This window comes from Bacillus rossius, assembly GCF_032445375.1.
Source record: "Bacillus rossius redtenbacheri isolate Brsri chromosome 9 unlocalized genomic scaffold, Brsri_v3 Brsri_v3_scf9_2, whole genome shotgun sequence".
Taxonomy (NCBI): Eukaryota; Metazoa; Arthropoda; class Insecta; order Phasmatodea; family Bacillidae; genus Bacillus; species Bacillus rossius.
In genome coordinates, this window is record NW_026962013.1 from 35,064,774 (window position 1) to 35,085,545 (window position 20,772).

At 35.9% G+C, this 20,772-nt stretch overlaps 1 protein-coding gene across 2 annotated transcripts in view; it reads right to left on the minus strand.

Annotated features, from left to right (window-relative positions):
- Positions 1 to 10,674: 10,674 nt before the first annotated feature.
- The window catches only part of LOC134543178 (F-box only protein 9), a 49,035-nt gene continuing 38,937 nt past the window's right edge, over positions 10,675 to 20,772 (minus strand). For both annotated transcript variants that reach the window (XM_063388069.1, XM_063388068.1), the window contains exons 7-9: positions 20,220 to 20,408; positions 14,725 to 14,959; positions 10,675 to 14,306 (exon numbers count right to left, since the gene is read on the minus strand). In XM_063388069.1, coding sequence (XP_063244139.1) covers positions 14,115 to 14,306; positions 14,725 to 14,959; positions 20,220 to 20,408 — 616 coding nt within the window. In that variant the 3' untranslated portion in view covers positions 10,675 to 14,114. The remainder of the gene's footprint in view (positions 14,307 to 14,724; positions 14,960 to 20,219; positions 20,409 to 20,772) is intronic.

A 20,772-nucleotide genomic window follows, 5' to 3' on the forward strand; every position in this document is an offset into this window, starting at 1 on the left:
TCTTTTAAGGGACCCGGCCTGCTTCAGAATCTATTTTATTAATTGTGTACCCAAACATCACAGTAGGAACTGTTAGACTGGGACCCAATACTTTATACCCATCGCAATTGTGTGTAACGCACATTAATATACATAATAAATGTGTATTAATGTGACCATTTTTAATCTAATTTATAAAAAATTAAGTGGTGAACTGCAGCGACTATTAATTAGCAGGGCATGAAGAATTGGACATAACTTCACTTTTCTCTGTGAAAACTTAACTCAAATATGCAGTGATTCTCCCAACCCTTTCCCTTTTGAACAACTAGGTTTGGCCAGGTTTGTCAATCTTTTGTACGGTCTGTCTCCCCGATTCTTTTAATCGTCTGACATAGTTCTATGCAGAGTGCTTCAAGGGAGTGGAGACTCATACTCAACAAAGCTAACAAAACTAAAGATAGCAACTTGGCTGGACATAAAGAGTACAAAGGGTTAAAGGCTGCAGCTAGCATGAGTACTATGCTTGCAGTGATGTGATCCTGATTTTGGTATTGATCAACATTTTACATCTGCAAATACCACTGCTGCCAATTGCAAAAAGATAGCCAGGCAAATAATTCAAATACTTAGCGACAATAAACTGATAATTCATTAAAACTAATCTTGAAGAAATTGAGGATCGTTCAAAACACTAGCTCTTGCAAAGGAAACTTGAAAAATTTCACAAAGTATGTGCAGGAAAAGGCCAAATTTTTTTGTTGCCTAAAAATGAATATTTAGAAGCCACTCTTTTGGTTGTAAGAAACAAGTTTAACTAAAAACATGTGTATAATGCTATCAAAGCTGAATGTATTTACATATCATTACTAAAAAATATTAAATTAAAAATAGGTATGTAAATGTGTGTAGTGATATTATTTTGCAAAAAATTCCTTGTGAAACGTTATTATGATAGGTATATTTAGTATTAAATTATCACAATTCCTGCCCACAAAATATTATATAAGCACTACAAATAGAAATGGTTTTGTGTATTTATAAACTCACCCATTAAATAATTTTAAGTAATACACATTAAATGTCTTCATTAACAAGTAATTCTTAGATAACTTAGAATTCAGTCTCTCATTACAATACAATTTTTTTATTGTCCAGCAATCACTAGCAGCTTGTGTAATGTTTCAGAAAATGAATGACAAAAACATTAAACCAAAAAAGCATCAATAAAAACATTTTTAAAAAGTGAAATTGTTCATAAGAGCTTGCATGCTCATTTAAATGTGATGCCAGTACAACAGCAGTTCAGCAATTTTATGAGCTGTTTTGAAGGTGACCAAATTGAGTGAGCACGCAAACCATCACAAATAATTTTTAGTACGTAGTTAAAAATGCTATTGTTACATAAATGCATTTTTTATCACTTGTAAAACATTTTTTCTCTTGTATTTTTTACACTGTGTATATTGTAATTACGTTTGATGTTTACAGTCATCGTCTTTGACATGCTTGAACACAGTAATTTTTGCAGACATGTTATGTAATTATTTTTTGCAAGAACACATTAAAAAAAGATTTATTGAAAAGTGATTTTTTTCTACCCTTCACTTTATGGTGTAAACATCTTTTCAGCTATGCACATTACTATGTAATCCTTAGTTCCGAAAGTCTGGATCACAAAAAGGTAACGAACACGTAGCATAACTATGAAGTGTGAATACAGCATGTTTCACAGACAGTGAATGAGCAACAATTGGCTACTAGTTCAGTTACTTTAGCATAAAAAAGGGTTCAACCTCGGAATGAGAGATGATGAGCTGTATTTTCGTATATACCTTTATTTTGGCATTCTAAAAGTTGTCTCAAAGTCTCATAAAATCTCGTGTCTGCATCGTTATTCAAGATCAAAAGAAAAAAATTTTTTTTTCACAATTATCTTGGTTTTTATTGCTCCAATGATGTTACCATTATTATAACGATTGTAAAGCAAAATATTTGTGACAAATTTTATTTGAAACATTTTTTCAAGCGTTCGTACTGTAATGCAAGGTCAACCGTGAATATCTGTGAATACTACCGTGAATTTTGAATTATTTGTATTACCTATTTATCAGTTATTAGATTATAACATTTTATATATTTTTAATATATTCATTTAATAATACTCACCTTCTTTGTGTAATTAAAAACTCAGCGACTCCCTGCTGTAGTCATTTAACTCTAAGGGTGTTCCAGTGGTCCCCTACTTCAGAAAGACTAAAAATTATATATCACTCACACTAGCATAAAAACTGATGCTTAACACCCTAAGGCCCGTTGCACACACAGCGGATTTTTCCGAGCGGATGTTTTACCCTCGCTGCCGTTCCACTAGCTACTAGTAGCCCACTGTAGTACAATGGAGCTTGCACATTTGACGGAAAAAAAAGATCGGTAAGTCTAACGTCGGCGTTAGCTGTGCAGCCGCCCGGTGCCACTGGAGCCGATGGAAGTTTTACCGTCGCTTCGAAGTAGTGGCCTGCGTGATCAAACGCTTGTTTGCACACACAGCGGATTTTACCGCTCTTGTTTTGGGCAGTATGATTTAAACTGTCCTGCATGCACCGTACTGTTTCTGTTTCCGCATCGCGTATCCTCTCCCCCATGTGTTTTGTTATCATGAGTGACGATATTCATAATGTAATCCTTATTTCATTAGTGGAAGCAAAGTCTGTGCTTTGGGATAAAACTCCAGACATTTTTAAGGACCCAAACGCCACGAAAATCGCTTGGCATGCTGTGTGTGTGGAATTACAAAGTGATTTCCACCAGATGCCAGAAAATGAAAGGAACAATTTTAGTAAGTCAAGTCCATATTCCTTCTATAATTTAATTCATTAATAATTTGTGCCTTTCTATCATTTTAGAATGGAATGGAAGATATTTGATTGGAAAAAAAGTGAAGTTATTATTTTACCTTTTTTTTTGAAAATCTTACATTATTCAAATATTTCACAAATTAGACACAGTGTGACAAGAAAAATGTTTAAACAATTTACACTTTGGACATCTGCCAGGAAACCCTTCCCACACTTGAAACAACAGATAATTTACAGATTTACAGATAATGTTTCTCACATTATTAGCTATCAGGCTGCCTCTTATCGTGTTCTCTCCTGGTATTTCTTCCATCCCTACAATTGATGTTGCATCCTCAACTATGTAACCATCTCTAACCCTAACATAATTGTGAAGAACAATGCAGGCTTTAACATATCATTAGCTAATTGTGGTTGAACATTTAAAGGTCGATGGAATATTCTCCATTTGTTGCTGAGAATAACAAAAGCACACTCTATGTACTTCTTGCTCGACATAATAGTTAAAGATTCTCTTTTCCTCTGTTAAATGTTTCCCAGCATATGGCCTTAACAGGTGTTTGTGTAGCCAAAATGCTGCATCACCAAAAAAAAAATATGGCACTTTCGGACTTCCTGTACCTGGTAGGTACTTCTCATCAGGTAAAATTTTGAACTGCTTTCTATTGATTTCCACAGCTGAGTCTGTTTGAAAATTGATGAGTCAAAGTTATTACCATAACTACCAACATGCACAAAAATAAATCGGTACTTACTATCTGCAATGCCTATCAACACAATTGAATTATAGTCTTTGTAGTTAAAATACATAGATCCACTTTCTATTGGACTCACGATGTGGATGTATTTTCCATCTACTGCCCCAATACAATGAGGAAAGTTTGCTTATTTGTTTGAATCCGTCTGCTACTGATTCCCACATTTGTTTTGTAATGGATGGTATGCATTCACTTTTCATGTCCCTTGACAAACATCTCTAACACTCTTGCTGTTGAGATTCCTACTCTCTACTCTAAAGGAATAATGAAGATCGGTGAAAGTACATCCACTTGCTAGATACCTGAAAAACGCACAAAAAATCATCACAAAAGCATAGTATATATTATTTAAGACGACATACATTTACTATAAATAAATTAGTGTGTTATTTTTTCTTTGTCAATTCCGAAAGTAAAAAAGCCTGGAATTCGTTTATGAATTCTAACCTAATAAAAACATTAGTAGTTGCTGCACATGTGCAAACAAAAGTCACTCAAATTTTTCTAGGTACCAAATTATTCTGTACAACAGAGAGAGTATTTTTTTTTCTTTATGCTTTTTCCCCAGGAAAGGAAGTGATGAAGCGTTGGAAACATCTGCGTGACGCTTTTGCCAAGGCCGAGAAGAATATTAAAGAAAACAAAATCACTGGTTCCGGAGCTACCAAGAAAAGAAAATACATATTTAATGATGAACTTCAGTTCCTGAAGAAAATATACACTAATGCAGACACAGCAGAGAGTTTTATTGAAGAACAGAACAATGATGACACCGACGGTACGTTGCAAACTGAAAGCACTGTACAAGAATTCGGAATTACAGCAACATTAGAATCCGCTCCTCCTTGTCAACCACGAAAGAAAGAAAAAAAAAAAAGATGGATGAAGTAGATTTGAAAATTTTGAAGATTTTGGAGAAAAAAGAACCTGACCACCAAATGTCCTTCTTTAATAGTCTACTTCACCACACACAAACTTTCAACAGCAATGAGTGGCTTCAATTCCAAGTGAAGGTTCTTCGCCTGATTTCCAATATTAAAAATCAAAACTTTGCCACGCCTTACTATGAGGGATGCCCTACGCAACACTTTTCTCACCAGCAGCATCATATCCGCCCACCACACTATGATCCCCAACCTCAGACATTTCCACAGCTAACTCAGCCACATTTTTCTATGAACCCACAATATTCCCATCCTCCACAAGTGCCACCTTACGTTCCATCATTAATTTCCCCACAAGACGAACCACCTAAACCACCATGCCAGCTGAGACAAACATCTCGAACTATCACAGATCTGGCTCCCTACCCATCACAACAGCACAAACCACAAGCCTCAGCAGCTGAACATTTTGCCGAGTTGGTTGGCGATGAAGATTGTGGAAGATGTTCTACACCAAGTTCACTTTCTTCAAATACAATGGACATAAATTTCTAATTGTAAATTGATGTAATTTTATATAATTTATACTTACATATTTATTCTTTATATTATACTGTATGTTTTTTTATTACAACAGTTTATACAGTCTCTGGCACAGATTTATTATATTATATTACCCCATATTATTTTCAACTTTCGCATTTAAGAGTTATTTTCACTTACCTTAGTGTTATAGCCAGCATTTCTACTGGTTGAATAAAGTTTCTCATTTTTGAATATCTGCGCTGAATGGTATTTTTAACCGACCATGTAGTTCATCAAAGGAAGTCACTGACATCCTGAAATAGTTGAAGAATATCTTGTCATCTTTCCTCAACTCTTCGAACAATGTGTAGAATGCGCCAACCTCATTTCTTTGTTTATTAATTGGATGAACCCAAAACAGTCGAAATTTTCTTCATCTTCTCATTCGACGACGGAATAACAATGCTAGGAGCTGCTCTTGGTTCATTTCAGACTACACAACTGAACTGAAATTGGTTCCAGAACTACAACTGCTGGTACCGACGTAAATTTTTCCGTCCATTGCCGGCGGTGAAATATCCGATCATTAGCGACGGTAAAATATCCGACCATAAGCGACAGTGGGGTGTCTGCTCGGATAAATCCGCTGTGTGTGCAACGGGACTAAGAGCACTTAGGGTCGCGCCACTGGCCATTCAGTCGCAAGAATGCTTTCGAAGGGGGAGTGTATGTGGCTCTCCAGAACAGCGGGAGGGCGACGTGCTGAAGAATATCGACCCCATCGCTCCAATCGGAGGGACAGCTGTTTGTAGACTGGCAGCAGGTAGGCGCACTGGCTTGTGGGAGGGGGAGGAAGGGAGAAAAACTTGGAGCTCAGAACCCACTCCTCGCATAACTCATAGTTGTCTCGTCTGATGCCCACCCAACATATGCCAGCAGGGAACACAGCTTTACATGTGTTCATGCTGCACAAACAAAGGCATACTATCACAACAAATAATGTGGCTGCCATTTAACAACTTTCCTCGGTTCTACTTCTCATTGCTTCAATCATATACATGCAGACACTGCACAGGAAAAAAATGTTCTGTATGTTTACAAAAAATAAATTACTTTGGAAACCAGTAGCAGAGAAATAGTAATACAAGATATTGTAACTTTGTACAAGTGTGTACATTTTTCAAAATAATAATACTAAATATTTCTTACAAAAATTGGAGCATAATTTTATATTTAAATTGATGTTTCATTCAAATGTAATTTTTTCTAACTAAGGGAAAGATAATTGAATATTCAATAATTGGACAGTATTTTGTTTTCAATTAATACTGAAAAGATATTCAGGGAACAGTTTACAAATATGAGTAACTTTAAAAATATGAGGTAATGGGACAACACAAATTAAAAATGTCTGTGTAAGAATCTGAACCCAGTATTACTGCAAAAATTATTTTGTAGTAATATTCATGTAAATGTACAAATTTACAAAAATTTGTAATTTTACATGAATATTTCTGTACCATTTACAAAAATTGTGAATTTCTTTTATATTAAATAGAAAAAAATAAAATAAACAGATTCCTGCAACTCATGAATTTTGGCGAGGGCTTAACATTCCTGCTCTATAATAATTTTTTTTTGTACACAAATACCATAATTTATGTAATATTAATATTTCATCGAGCATATTTCACGAATAAAAAAAAATTGCTGTTTTGGGTAATATATATCAGTGTTCAGAAATGTGTGTGATAGGAAGTATAAGTACTGTGTTTTCTCGCATAATCGTCGCACCCCAACATTTCAAACGTGATTTTAGTAAAAAATGTGCGACGATTATACAGAAAAAATTTTTTTTGTTAGATAAAGTTATTCATAAAAACAAACCCATTCATGTAAAGTACATTTCTTTAAAACGTGAAGTATAAAATAGCATGCCAAAAAATATAAATTAATAAGTCATACAACAAAAAAACTTTCTTCAACTTTAAATAGAAAAACATCTGTTATCCAAATTCAAGCCATACGAACGCGTAACTACCGTAGTACACAACACGAAAGAATGCAGGCTATCAAATGTAGTTAACTCAGCACGTGATAGAGAGCGCGCATTGTATGAAATCGGCGAGATATCTATATTCGGCTATGTGTGCGCGCTCTATACGGGAAGCAACATAACCAAACATTAATGATTGCAACGAGCGCTGGCTACATTTTTGTAAGCGATACACCGCGGCGACGTTGACGTACAGATGAAGGTTATAACATTTCAAATTTCTTTAAAAGATAATTTACACGTCAGACAACTTTGGATTTCCGTTAATTAAATAAGTAAGTGGTAATGTCCGAATAAATGTTAGATTTCTATTTTAAAATACATTGTTTTATACTGAAAAAAATACCCACACAAAGCGCTTGGAATCTAATATTGGGACCAAAAACTACATTCGACGTTTACGCGAGAGGTTTTTTTTTCCAAATTTTGACACCCTGAAATATGGGTGCCACGAGTGCGACGATTATGCGATAAAAGAGGGTAATAGTGTTTGTGTTGATTGCACACACTTTACTTGTACAACTTTGCAGTACACCCAGGACTTGGCTGACATTACACAATATACTATAATTCCCAGTGTTAATTATTGGTGTCAGTTTTAAAATGCAAAAATAAGAAAAAATTGCACACTAATTCTTAATTTTTTTTAGCTAAATTACATCACTAACCATTTACTCACTCTATACCACATGTGGTATATTACATAGCACCGGTGCAATGAATATGTACCATCCAAAACCAAAACATGTGATCATAATCAAAGGTTACATTATATGGGGTCATAATGTCATCCATGGTCAGAGTTTAAAAAAAAAATGTTGTGTTCGTAGTCACAGCTTCTTTCAGTGGTAATCTCCATGACCTACTTTGTTGGTCGTGTCTTCATTCTACAAAAGGTGTGTTCACAATCCCCCCTGCAGCCCTTCCATCCAGGACTGTACCAGAGGTGAAGCTTGGCTAGAAACTAACCAGTGCTCCTGGACCGGCAAGCCCGCCGCACCAACAGCCTCGGCACAGTTGCCTTGCTTTCTGCTCCGAAGCTGAAGCCAATACCAAGGGCTTTATGACACACCAGCCCAGTTCCTCGGCACCAGTTGCTACGACAGGACAAACTCCTCAGGCACATCACTGGAGACAAGGGCTACGTTACTGTTTCCATTATTGTTCCAGACTGAACTGCCCAAGACAAACATCTTGGCCAGTGAAAATTCAGTCAATGCTTTTCTAAACGACCTGTGTGTGATTTAACAGTCATAAATACTGGTTAAAATGATCAGGGCCACTGCGAAGACCATCAAGCGAGGAACTAGTGGCACCAGCCGCCAAGATGTTTGGCTCGTACAGTACCCCACCCACTAGCTGTAAAGATTCCACCCCTCTTCTATAAATCACGGTTTTCCACCTCCCCAGTGCTCTGCAGGCGCCAAATCGGATGAGGGACCACTCTTGAAACTGGCCTCAGCTACTGTCTGTCCAGGGAGCAGTTGGGTTAGCACTAACACCTCACCGCATCTAGATCCCCACCGATAGTTTCACCCTACCACGTTAGATCCCCCGTAGAGCTGGGCCGATCACCTATTTTGCTGATCATGCCGATGCCGATCATCTGCTGCCGATCTTCTGAGCCGATTAGAGCCTTTCAAGTACCTCTGATTACACGTTGCTTTTGACGGATCACTATAAACGGTGAAATATTCTCAGACAAAACTACTTTTCATTGACATGATTACTTAAAAATCACATCATAAATTTCACGGACTAGCGATTATACAGGTAAGCCCGGAAGGTCTTGACAAGCTTCTCAGACACCAGCGTGCAGCTGGGTTAAGGCCAAGGTCATGTGACGTAACATCTCCCGAGGCTTACTGCGCCTTGGCAGCACATGGATAAAAATAGTAAATTCCCCATTATTCGTGTTCATTGGGACCCGCCGATGCCCGGATAATTGAAATTCTGTAAAATAAATAAATAAATAAATAAACCCGGATAATCGGTTAACGGTAAGGGCCGCCTTCGAATTGTTGTCTCGGCTTAAAAAAATACGGCACTGCCTAGCCATTAGTTCATGGTCATTTACAACAGCCGAAGAGAGAAAGATAAGATCGTGCTGACCTTGTATACATAAATATTGGGTAGCTCCCCACCCCCCTCCACCCTTTCGACCAGCCGAATGCCAGCCAGACACGTCACTCGCCAGGCGCCTGCCGTGCGTTGGCGGGCGGAAAGTAACACAGCAGCACGTGAAACAACATTCAAACAAACGGGAGACGGGAAGCAGAAGTTAGGACATCCCCCTCAAGTTTAAAGAGTGACAAATGTGACAGCTGAAAGGGGGGCGACACAAAGGGTCGGTACAAACAGCTGCAGAGTTGGGCGGCTCACCCGATGGCTTGCAGTGTTTGCCAGCCGGCCCGCGTGACGTTAATTTTAAGCGCTGACAACTTTAGCTTCTCTTTTTTTTCTGCACTTTTAAATCGTCCCGGATTATCCGATTCCCGTATTAGCTCGTCACGGATTAATGAGGATCTACTGTGGGAAACAAAACTCATCAACCAGGTTTTTATACAAAAGAAAGTTAAGCTCTATTTCCCGCTAAACAGCATAAGAATATTAATTTTGCTAAACAAAACTTTCAATAGGCCATATTTAGCGATAAAAAACTAAATAGATGAATTCCCGAAGAGTAGTTGTTTACTAACCACGAGACTACTAGCGCCATTAATCCGTACGAATTCCGTCGCGCGACGCGCGTCACTTTAATCTCTGGCGTCACATAACCAACTACCAACCTAAACAACAGTCGCCATTCGCCATTCCGGTAATATTAACCGTAAATGGTAAACAAATACATAGTTTTAGGTTCGTAAATGATAAATAACTTTGCAAATAGTATAATGGAAAATTATTTTACCGAAAGTACCGTAAATATACGTGGAAATTGATACTTAGGTATGTAACTGTTCAATGTTTATAAAACTTACGGTATTTGTTTACTTTATTGGTATATTTTTTTTCGTGTGTGGTTAGTTTTAAATTATTAAATCATACTATTTTTGATGAATAATGAAATTTTCTTCCCGAAAAGTACCGTAAACAAACATGGAAAGTTGTTAGGTATAGGTAATTATTCAATGTTATAAGTTTGCAGTAGGAGACCAATGATCGGCTCAAATAATCGGCTACGTTTTGCCGATCATTATGATCGGCAAAATTAACAAAATCGGCCGATTATTACGATCGGGGATCGGCATCGGCCCAGCTCTAATCCCCCGAGGAACTAACATCCAGCACTACATATACAGGACTTCTAAAAGTAACTGGTGAATCAATTTTAGAACTTGCCCAAGAAGTTTTAATAAAACATTTATACGTAAAATTATTGAAAAATGTGTTTTACAAAAAAAAAATTGATATTTTATATTTTCTTGTTAAAAGTACTGAATTTCAAAGTTTAGGTTGAGTGAAAACAGTGTTAGTAAATTGTAAGAATGTAAAATTAAGTTCTCAGGATGACTTCTAACGCAATTATGTCTAAGTTGGGTTTTCTGCACATAGTGTAGTCGGCTGGGTAACGAAAGGAAGCATCCACTCAGAGCTAATCAAACACGAGGACCTTGTGGTCAACTTTAATACTTCCTTTTAATGTGCCTTTTGATGCCAGTACAACAGTTTCAAGAGCTAACAATATAATCCCAATACAGGAGTTGTGGTGGTGATCGTAACAGCAATAATAACCATAAGTCAGTCGACATCTGACAAGCAGCGACAGTCGCTCACCCTCTTCGGTGTGCATGCCGAGCAATAACTCTCAGTCAGTGTAGATCACATGCGCTACACAGCGCTGCCTGCTCTTGCGTCTTCCACGCACTCAAAACAACCACCAGTAACATAATCACTTTAATAACCACCACATACACTTCCCTTTTATTTATTTGTACAGATAAAGTGTACTGATGTATTAGAAAAATTTAATGTCTTTAATAATTTCATCCCTTGATGTTCACTTAAAACTTTTTTTTTACAAAGAACAGTTTTGGAAAGAGGTATGAAATTCAAAATGTTTTCTGAATGCTTCTAGATTGATTAAAAATGGCAGTTTGATGCACTATACAACATACTTTAACAAAAATATAACAATATTTTGCAATTAAATACTGATGAAGTCACACTACATCAGAAAAAACAAGTTTAACATTATAAACTTATGCAGGAAATATCAACCAAAAAGAAAAAAAATACACACATCTCACCCAAAGCTGATCTTTAATGAATTTTTTTTTGTTTATTCTTAATCACATACCATATAGTGGAAAAAATATCATCACAAAACACTAGCCTATGTTTAACCATAAATTATACTCTACTATTCACTATCCCTATTTACATTTGAAACATGTGTGCTTCATGCAAGTTTATACTGTTGCAAGACAGTAAAGACTTAAGTACATACCTAAACAGTAGACTATGCTGCAAGCTTAAGCATGTCTGATACAAGTCTTCTGCTAGCTTGCAAACTACATTACAACACACTCGGGTAAAGTTCACAACACTCTAACACTAAAATGTCAAACTTAAGTACACAACATTAAAACACGAAAAGAGAACCAACCCCACAAATTAAAGTAACACAAGGGAATACAGAGAAACTTACCCAACTCTGTCAAATACAGTACAGCAAATTATGACTACAAAAATAACACCAAAAAGTTACATAAAAAGGCTTCTCCACAATTTTTGGTGATGTGGATTAAAAAACTTACATGCTATGAATGTCACTTGTAGGCCCCTGCATGACCTCAACACCACTAGGTGTCTTAAACATGTACTAACAGCTACACAACCTACTCTAACATGTTTCATACTGCATGGCACTATGTCACTGCGCCTTCACACCACCCTGATAGATTATTATCAACTCTCCAGTCCGGCAATCAGATTCTTGCCACAAGGCACCAACTTTTGTTCACTTCCTCCTCTGCGATAATACTACACACACACCACCGTTGAATTTAAATTATGTATTAAAAAGTGTGTGACATACTAAATAACTGTAAATATGGTGATAATTCACTTGGTATCAAGTAAAAATACTACATGGTTTAAATTATACAGTATTTAGTATTGTTAAAGCCCTCAGACATACATAATCAGGTGGTGTCAAGGACTGGTGCAGGTTTAACAACTGGCAAGAGAAGTTATTGCCCGTCACGCTGGAACGTTCATCAGGATAATGAAGTATATTACCTGCTTCACCGATGACAACTGTTTTCAACACTTTCAAAAGTACAATGCATGCAGGAAATATTTTAAAAGTTAAATTCTTTATAACTCTTCAACAGGTTTATAATATATTATCTTTTAATTAATTATGTCAATATATTTTCAACCATATTCCCCATGCCGGTAGGCTATCATCAAAGCTAAAATAAGGTCAAACACACAAATCTAATGGTTCAATTGAGAATATAACCTTACATTTATTTAGCTAGCTAGTATTATAATTATGTGCAATCTTTAAATTCAATCCTGTAACTCTCTATATACATTGAGAGTTTAATTTATCATAATCATTATTCATCATTACTGTTTACTAAGTTCGATATTATTAATATATGTTCAAGATTCATTTCTGAATGATCTAGTGGAATAAACTGCAAAGACTGACAACAGGATTACAGTAATGTTCATATCTATAACCTAAAGCTTGTGAAGGAAAACCACACGCTAGATGACTCGCAAAGCACTACTGAAAACTGCACTAAAGCTACTGTGGAGTGCAAATGGGTTGCCTGCCTCGCTAGGACCCTGACACATGGTACGAAGCCCCTTCTCTGTGCTCTTTGGTGCTCACCACCATCTTGACTGCGTCTTGGCGAGGCAGCCACGGGAACACGCCCAGTTACATGAGTATTGGTCACGCTGACCGTTGCATTCTTAGACCCATATGTAACACGAAGAAATAAATATTCTAAGACTAATATTCTTGCCATGCAAGTTAGTTGTGCTCTTTCTTATTTTACACATCAAGGGACACACAAGCTTGGTAGATAATGCAAAGACTACAGCATAATTACTTACACTACTAGATTTCAGCCACAAATCTACAGCTAATAATCCCTACAGGATGAATTACTATGGCTGATTTCACTAATCACCAAAAAGTTAATTTTATAATACCCAGTTAAAGGCTGGATGGAAAATAAACTTATCAAACTTAACAATCAAATTCATTATGAAAATAAAATAAGTTACAATCTATGTATAACATTTACACACATCAAAGAAATTACAAATAGATAGTAAAATTCTGTCATTTAGAGTTCTTAGTGTTTCTTTTTTTTAAATAAAATTAGTGAATAATAAATAATTTTTATGAGAAAAACAGTGAAACAATTTATATGAATCATTTAGTCAGGTTGTCAAATCAGCAGCCTAGTAATTGTTTTGTAAAACCATAACTTCATTTTCATCACTCCAATACTGCTTTTCATGTTGCATATTACTTATTTCCAAAAATATTTGGCAGACATAAAAGATTTCTTAAAAACTGATACACTGATACATTTCACTAATGAGTCACAGTAATTATTCCACATCCTTTTTACTACCCGAAGTAACCAAGACTTTTAGAAACTATGAAATATTTTTTCAATCATAATTATGGCATAACATTTGACAATTGTGAGCTACACTAACTGTGGAAATTCTCAATGCCTCTTTGAGAACTACCAAGTACAAAGTAAAGATCACAATACACAAATCAAAAAGAACCGCGAAAGCATCACAAAACAACAGTTGATCAGATTACAGTTATGTATTAATTGGGTCTAAAACAAAGACAAGCACTAAAATATTTCTACATTGTTGTATCATAATTACTGTGACTACTTCCAACACTCATAATACAACTTCCAAAAGTGAAAATATGAACTGCTTAGCTGACAACGGACACACAACAGTATTTGAACAGAACATACAGTTAGAGAAGGCTGACCCGAGAGAGGGAAAGAGTGGTACCTCCGACGCAGAATACAGACCCCCGTTTCACCCCCCATCACTGCAGGGGGCTCTCCGACACAGCTCCGTAGCTCTTGACGCGAGAGAACCAGAACGGCGGGTAGCGACTGGCCGGAAGATCAAACTTGGTGGAACTTCCCTGGCCGTTCCTGTACTGCACGTACACAGAGTAGAATTGCCATGCCAGCTGGACGTTCATGCGGTGGCGATGATTCATAATCTTTAATTCCTGAAAGTACGAATGCATAAACACCATCAAAATCCATATTAATACACTTCATAGTTGATTTTTTTAATGTTGGTTATCAGAATATAACTTTAACATTCAAAATTTTGAACTAAACCATTTATTTTCCCTAGTCCCTGCTGATCCAGACTAAATGGAGCTCGATCCTGTCTGGATCGCTAAAATTCCAGATTAAACGGAATTTGCCTTATTTGTCTTAAAATGTATGTTATATAAGTTTTAGATGGGTAAAACTATAAAAAATCTTTGTCCCCCCCCCCACATAAATACAACTTTTCCTACAGTTTAATTTTAGTTTTAATACTACTGTATACGGACACCTAAGTTTTTAACTTCTGGTAGAATCAGTATGTGGACAGCCTGTTCAGGAGACCGAAGCTAGAGTGCACACAGGACCTACTATGTTGAAGGTTTGCTCGGCGAGCTCGGGAGCCGCCTCTCTGCGACGTGCGCGGTAGCGGTTGTTCCCGGACAGGTTCTGTCGCTGGAGCGCGATGACGACACAGTCGTCGTGCAGGCGGTAGTGCCCCGAGAGCACGGTGGGGTTGCGCGGCATGCGGTAGCGAAGCTGCTGCAGACTGGTGGCCGGCTCGTCGGGGGTGGTGAGCATCAGCACCAGCCCATCCGGGAAGAACCTGCGGCAGGCAACACCGCCAGCAGTACGTGTCACATGCAAAATTGTTTTAAAGTATCATGATTCACACTATAACATATAAATTCCATTACTAGCGTGGCATTGCTAATCCAAAATTTACTTGAACTGGTAAATAAATTTTCAACTAAATGATTAAAGTTAACCATCAAACAAAAAGATATCAAACATACCACCACAACAAAATTTCTAACCTCTAAAACCTTAAAACATAAAAAAAAAGGCTTGATGCACTACCATAGATTAATGTACCTAATATGTAATGTGAACAACACAACACCACTCGTTACATCAAAATACTGAAGTTCGAAAGAAAAATGTCACGCTTTTGTATTAAGTCCATGCCCTAATTGTTATTGCTTTGAATTTATTTTCACGTTACGATTTTTAGACACCTCATTGTATTTGTGCTAAAAAAATGAGTGATCCCGGAGTTAAAAAGAAACTAAAGCAATTCACGCTTAAGGAAAAAAGTGTAAATGCTCAGAGAACCGGACAAAGGAAAAAAGCACGTCACAGTTGCGAAGACAAATGGCAATGCGACGACGACCGTATGATTGTAAAAAACTTGGCAAAAATTGAAAAAATGTATGAAGAATTTTTGTTTGGTTGTGACCACAAAAGGCTTCGGTCCGGAGATCACCAAGGTCTGGAAGATGCTTTGAACAAATGGTTGAAAGTACCATCAAAAAATGTTCCAGTAACTGACCCAATGTTACAAGCTAAAGCAAAACAGTGTTTGCATTGCTTATGGACATCAAAGACTTCGAAGCCCGTTCGGAATGGTTGCACCGCTTCCAGGAATGACATGGTATATCATGGAGGGTTGTGTGTGGGGAGGATAAAGATACAGACACAGAGGCAGTAAACCAATGGAAGGAAGAAAGCTAGAGAGTATTTTTAAGTCGTACTCATAGGCGTGCCTACAGGGGGGGCCAGGTGGGCCATGGCCTCCCCCTAATGTAATGGCATTTTCTCTAATGTGTTCATTAATATTCGTATATTCCTGGCACTGTGACACTCAAACTGTGCAAGTATTACAAGATAAATAAAAATGCTTGCCGGTTTGTTTACCTTACAATTGCCTGGATATCATTATAATTATGTTCATTGGAAAACAACTTTAAATTATGATAGATAGTTCCAAGCTGTTGAGAGAAAGTTACCTTGACTTTTTTGCGTTTTTGTAACCATAACTTTGGGTTAACTTGAACGTAATTAAATACAGTAGAATGTTTCTAAACATTTCTTTTTGTAATCAAAACTGTTCTCGATTTGTTGAGTCTATTAAATTTAGCAATTGATTGAAAAAAAATAGGATGCTTTGCAAGTTTTTAATATTTGTGTTTGTGATTGTAATCAGAACTTTGATATAACGTTTTCGTTAACGTAACTTCGTAGAATTTATTACCATGTAAATGAAAATCTTTTGCAGGTTTGTTAAGATGTGTGTTTTTAATAAGAAGTTTATGTTAATCTGAACATAATTAAGTAGAATGTATTACCATGTAAATAAGAATATTTTGCAGGTTTGTTAAAATTTGTGTTGGTAATCAGTGCTTTGAGTTAACTTTAAAATGCTTGAGTACAATTAGTGTTGGGCCGATTCCTAAAATATACCGATTCCGATTCCATTTTCGATTCTTAAATTAAAGGGTCGATTCTTCGAATCCGATTCAGATTCCTTAATTTTTATCTGACAATGTTCAACAGAGTAATATACTCAGAAAAAAAAAAAGATTGTTTATGATTTTAAACATGTAATTGCGTTGCGTTTCATTTTCTGTGCAGAAATTAACATTATATACAGCTTATATAATGTTAAATAGTATGTTCATTACCATCAAGTTACACTACCTTGAATTACTAGCACAAATTGGCCTTTTAACCTTGCATATAGTTAGACGAAACACGTGTTCAAACACTGCCAATAATCAAAGATGTCTTATGACGTTATGACGTAAATTGTAAATAATGTTATAACTTAACCAACTTTAGATACCTTACATTATCAACTCAATTAATTAATTGTAAAAAAAGAGGTTTGTACAGTTAGGTTAAGAATTTTATTTTCAAGCACAACTAAATAATGATCCAAATAAAATGACAATATAACCTCTATTATACGTATTTCAAAGGACCAGGGCGAAAAAAAATAAAGAGGGAAATGTAAAAATAAAATTTTATTATCTCATTATGACGGAAACGACAAGAAACAAATATGCACCACACTAAAATAAAATGTCAGAGATGCTTACGTTTTAATATATTACCTAGAAATTAATTATCTCACTTGGTGAAAAGAATAAATCCATTCAGTCTTGCAGTTCTTCACAACCGTAAACAGAAAATAAATTTTCGGTTCTTGAATAAGAAAGTTCTGTGCATGTTTTAGCATCTCAAAATTTCCACATTTTATGGTGAGTTTTTCTTACACAAAATATTTAAACTCTTCATATAATTGCGTGTTAACATTTAATTCATTTCAGAAATTTATTGGAAACAATTCTGTTAAACTAACACAACTACTTTCTAAAGATTGTTTATGTTTGGTAATAAAAATTTACGAACGTTTCAGCAGCAATGTTTGGAAATTCAGATTAGCCAACTGCCTTTCCAAAATATATCTAATGTAAAACGAGCATCCATAGGACCATAGAGTAAGTAAAGGCGAGCATCGTTGAACATGCACAAGAACGCAGATTTAAAGCAATTTGGTTATGTTGCTTTTAAAATTATTTTAATATGGTCGCAGTAATCCACTGTGAATTTGGGTAAAATCTCATTCAAAAATTATTTCATTTTAGTTATTTGAAGTTTAAAGTGCTGAGATGTGAAACATCTTAATTTTCACGTTCACATCACCAAAAATTTGGTTCATGGCCATATGGTTTACCATGGCAGGTAGCAGAAACAAAAAATTAGGTTCTTTACAATGGCAAATGTAGCTGCCGTGATCAAATAGTTAATGTTTAAATTATTTTTCTTGCCGTTCACATTTACGTAATTTTCTTTAAACATTTTTGGTTTTGTCTAATTATTTTTGAAGGTTTACTATTAAATACAGTGCTGCTGCAACGTAATTACCGAAAAATTCTTTCGCTTAAAGCGGGAAAGTAGATACTGCATTTGTCTGTAGGGAAAATGGCGGTGCAAGTAAATAAATACGTCAATCACCGTAATTCGTAAATCAGTTCCGTAAAAAAATATTGTATTATGTATTTTAAAATTTATTTTTGCATGCATTTTAATATTTTACGTTGCGTAGATGTAATTTGCAAACTTAAAAACAATGTAGGAATCGGTCATTGTCGATTCCAAAACCATTGTATTCTGCATCCCACGATTATACAGGAATCGGTGGAACCGACCGATTCCGGAATCGGAATCGACCCATCACTAAGTACAATATATCACCACATAAATCAAAATGTTTTTTAATGTTTTTAAAATATGATGGATTGAAAAATCATTCATTGTAAAACAAGGTCAGTTGAAAATTCAAGCTATTGTGGTTTAAAAAAACATGTACCTTTTGAGTGTCATCTGTGTCATCTAGAATTTTGATTTAATTTTTTTTACGATGGTGTATGTATTTCAAAGCAAAAAAAAAATATTTTAAGAGGTTTGTTAAAGTTCTGTTGTCTGAATTGCTGTGTTTGCATTCACTGAAAAGAAGTTTATTTCAGGGTAGATCTGGACCAAGCTATTGGAAAATTCGAGGAGGAAAAATGTGTAGGTACCCTTTAAACATTGTCTATGGGCAAAAAAAAAAAGAACAACATATTTTCAAAATTTTTTATTAACTAGTAAACGTATCTCGTTGATACTGCACAAAAATATAAACAAGTCAATGAGTGAATGTATTTAGGCTATTTAATTCTAAATTCAGCTTCTGATTTATTAATTAAGCAGGGCCCCCCCTAATGGAAATATATGGGCTCGCCTATGGTCGTACTAATTAGACAATATTTTCAATGTTGATGAAACTGCCTTTTTTTTACACGCTTCTGCCTAACAGGACAATGGCATATAAAGGTGAAAAATGCACCAGAGAAAAAAAAAAGCAAACGAAAGGTTGTCTGTGTTTTGTTGCAATGCCACAGGAACAAAAAAAAATTCAGGCCATTAACCATTGGTAAATACAAGACTCCCACGTGCTTAAAGGGGGTTTCTTGTTTTCCTACGGATTATGTTAGTAACACAAACTATTTTCAAATTGGCTGGTGAAAAAAGAAGGAAGAAAAATTATTTTGTTAATGGACAACTGCACAACACACAGCGGCGATGTTTGACTGGAAAACATCAAACTGATGTTTCTGCCACCAAACTGCACATCTCAGTTGCAGCCCCTTGATCAAGGCATTATTCAGAATGCCAAGATACATTTTTTAATCGCCTTGATGAGAGGTTGCTCAATATTAGGTTGTAAGTGCCCACCAGGCAATTAAGATGATCACAGGTGGATGATGGAATATTCAACAATAAACAATTGCCAACTGCTGGAGAAAGTCTGGCATTGTAAACTGTAATGCTTATGAGCTCACTGCAACTTCATCATTACCAGGATGCAAGCCACACTACAGCACAAACATGCGAAAGCAATGACATTGACTCTGAAGTATAGCAAGAAGTGTCAGCCTCAATGCAGTTTGATGCTATTTCATTCACAGACTATGTCTCTGTGGATAATGAAATAAAAACACCACCAGTGTTGACTGACCGCAACATCATTAGTGAATTCATTCAATCAGTCATCAAATCTGAATCACATGATGGTTCTGATTGTGAGGAGCCGCCTGTGATGCTACGGAAGCTATTCTGAACAAATTCATCTCTAAACTCGATAAGGTTCCAGAAGAGATCAGGGAAACTTTCTATGACATAACACATTTTGTTCAACAGAGCATCATTCATACTCAAAAACCAACTAAAAAAATAATTTAAAAATTTATAAAAATAAACTTCAGTTATGCAGAAACAGCAATATTTAAATTGAAATCAGATGTTCGCCAAATGATAATGATGTATCTTATAATAAAGCTATTTTTTATTTTTTATTTATTTTATGATTTTTCTCTTTATAATGATGATAAGCATATATTGTTCAGTACTAAGTACTTTCACTCCTAAGTACAAAAAATTGAGGTCCTTGTAAGTACTTAGTAATGAGATTGAACTGTATTTCTATGATTCCTAAAATGACCCGGTACAAAAATATGTATATCTATACAAGCACTAACCTGAGATAACGATAATACTCCACCACATGCCAAGATCGATAAAATTGATCTCGAAAGCTGTTCTCTCCCGGTCGAATGTATGTGGTCTTGCTGATGTAGCAACCATTGAACTGCAAGTGTGGTCGATCAATGAACATCCGGCGCCATGACTCGTAGTTTGTCAGCCCTCCACAATGTACACCCCACACTCTACGAACAATCAAAACGAGGAAGAATAATTAGTTTTGCTACATGTATTAGATATTAATACATGCTGCATGCATATAGCTTCTTGCTTCATTTCTGCAAAAAATAAATTGTCCTCATGACGAAAAATAATTAAGTTTGTGTTCAGTGATGTCACGCTGATTCAATGGCAATGATCAAAACTAAATTTAGTATTTTTGTATACAGAGTTGTTTGAAATACAAGTGAACCTTATTTTAAAAGTGCTTTAAGGGGGAGGAGGCAAGGGGGGACATTTAGTTGTAGGTTAATGTAACAGAGCTGCTATTTATTAAAACTAATGGCAAATGGAAAAAAAAATTGTCTTTAGTGTCTAAGAAATTTCAAT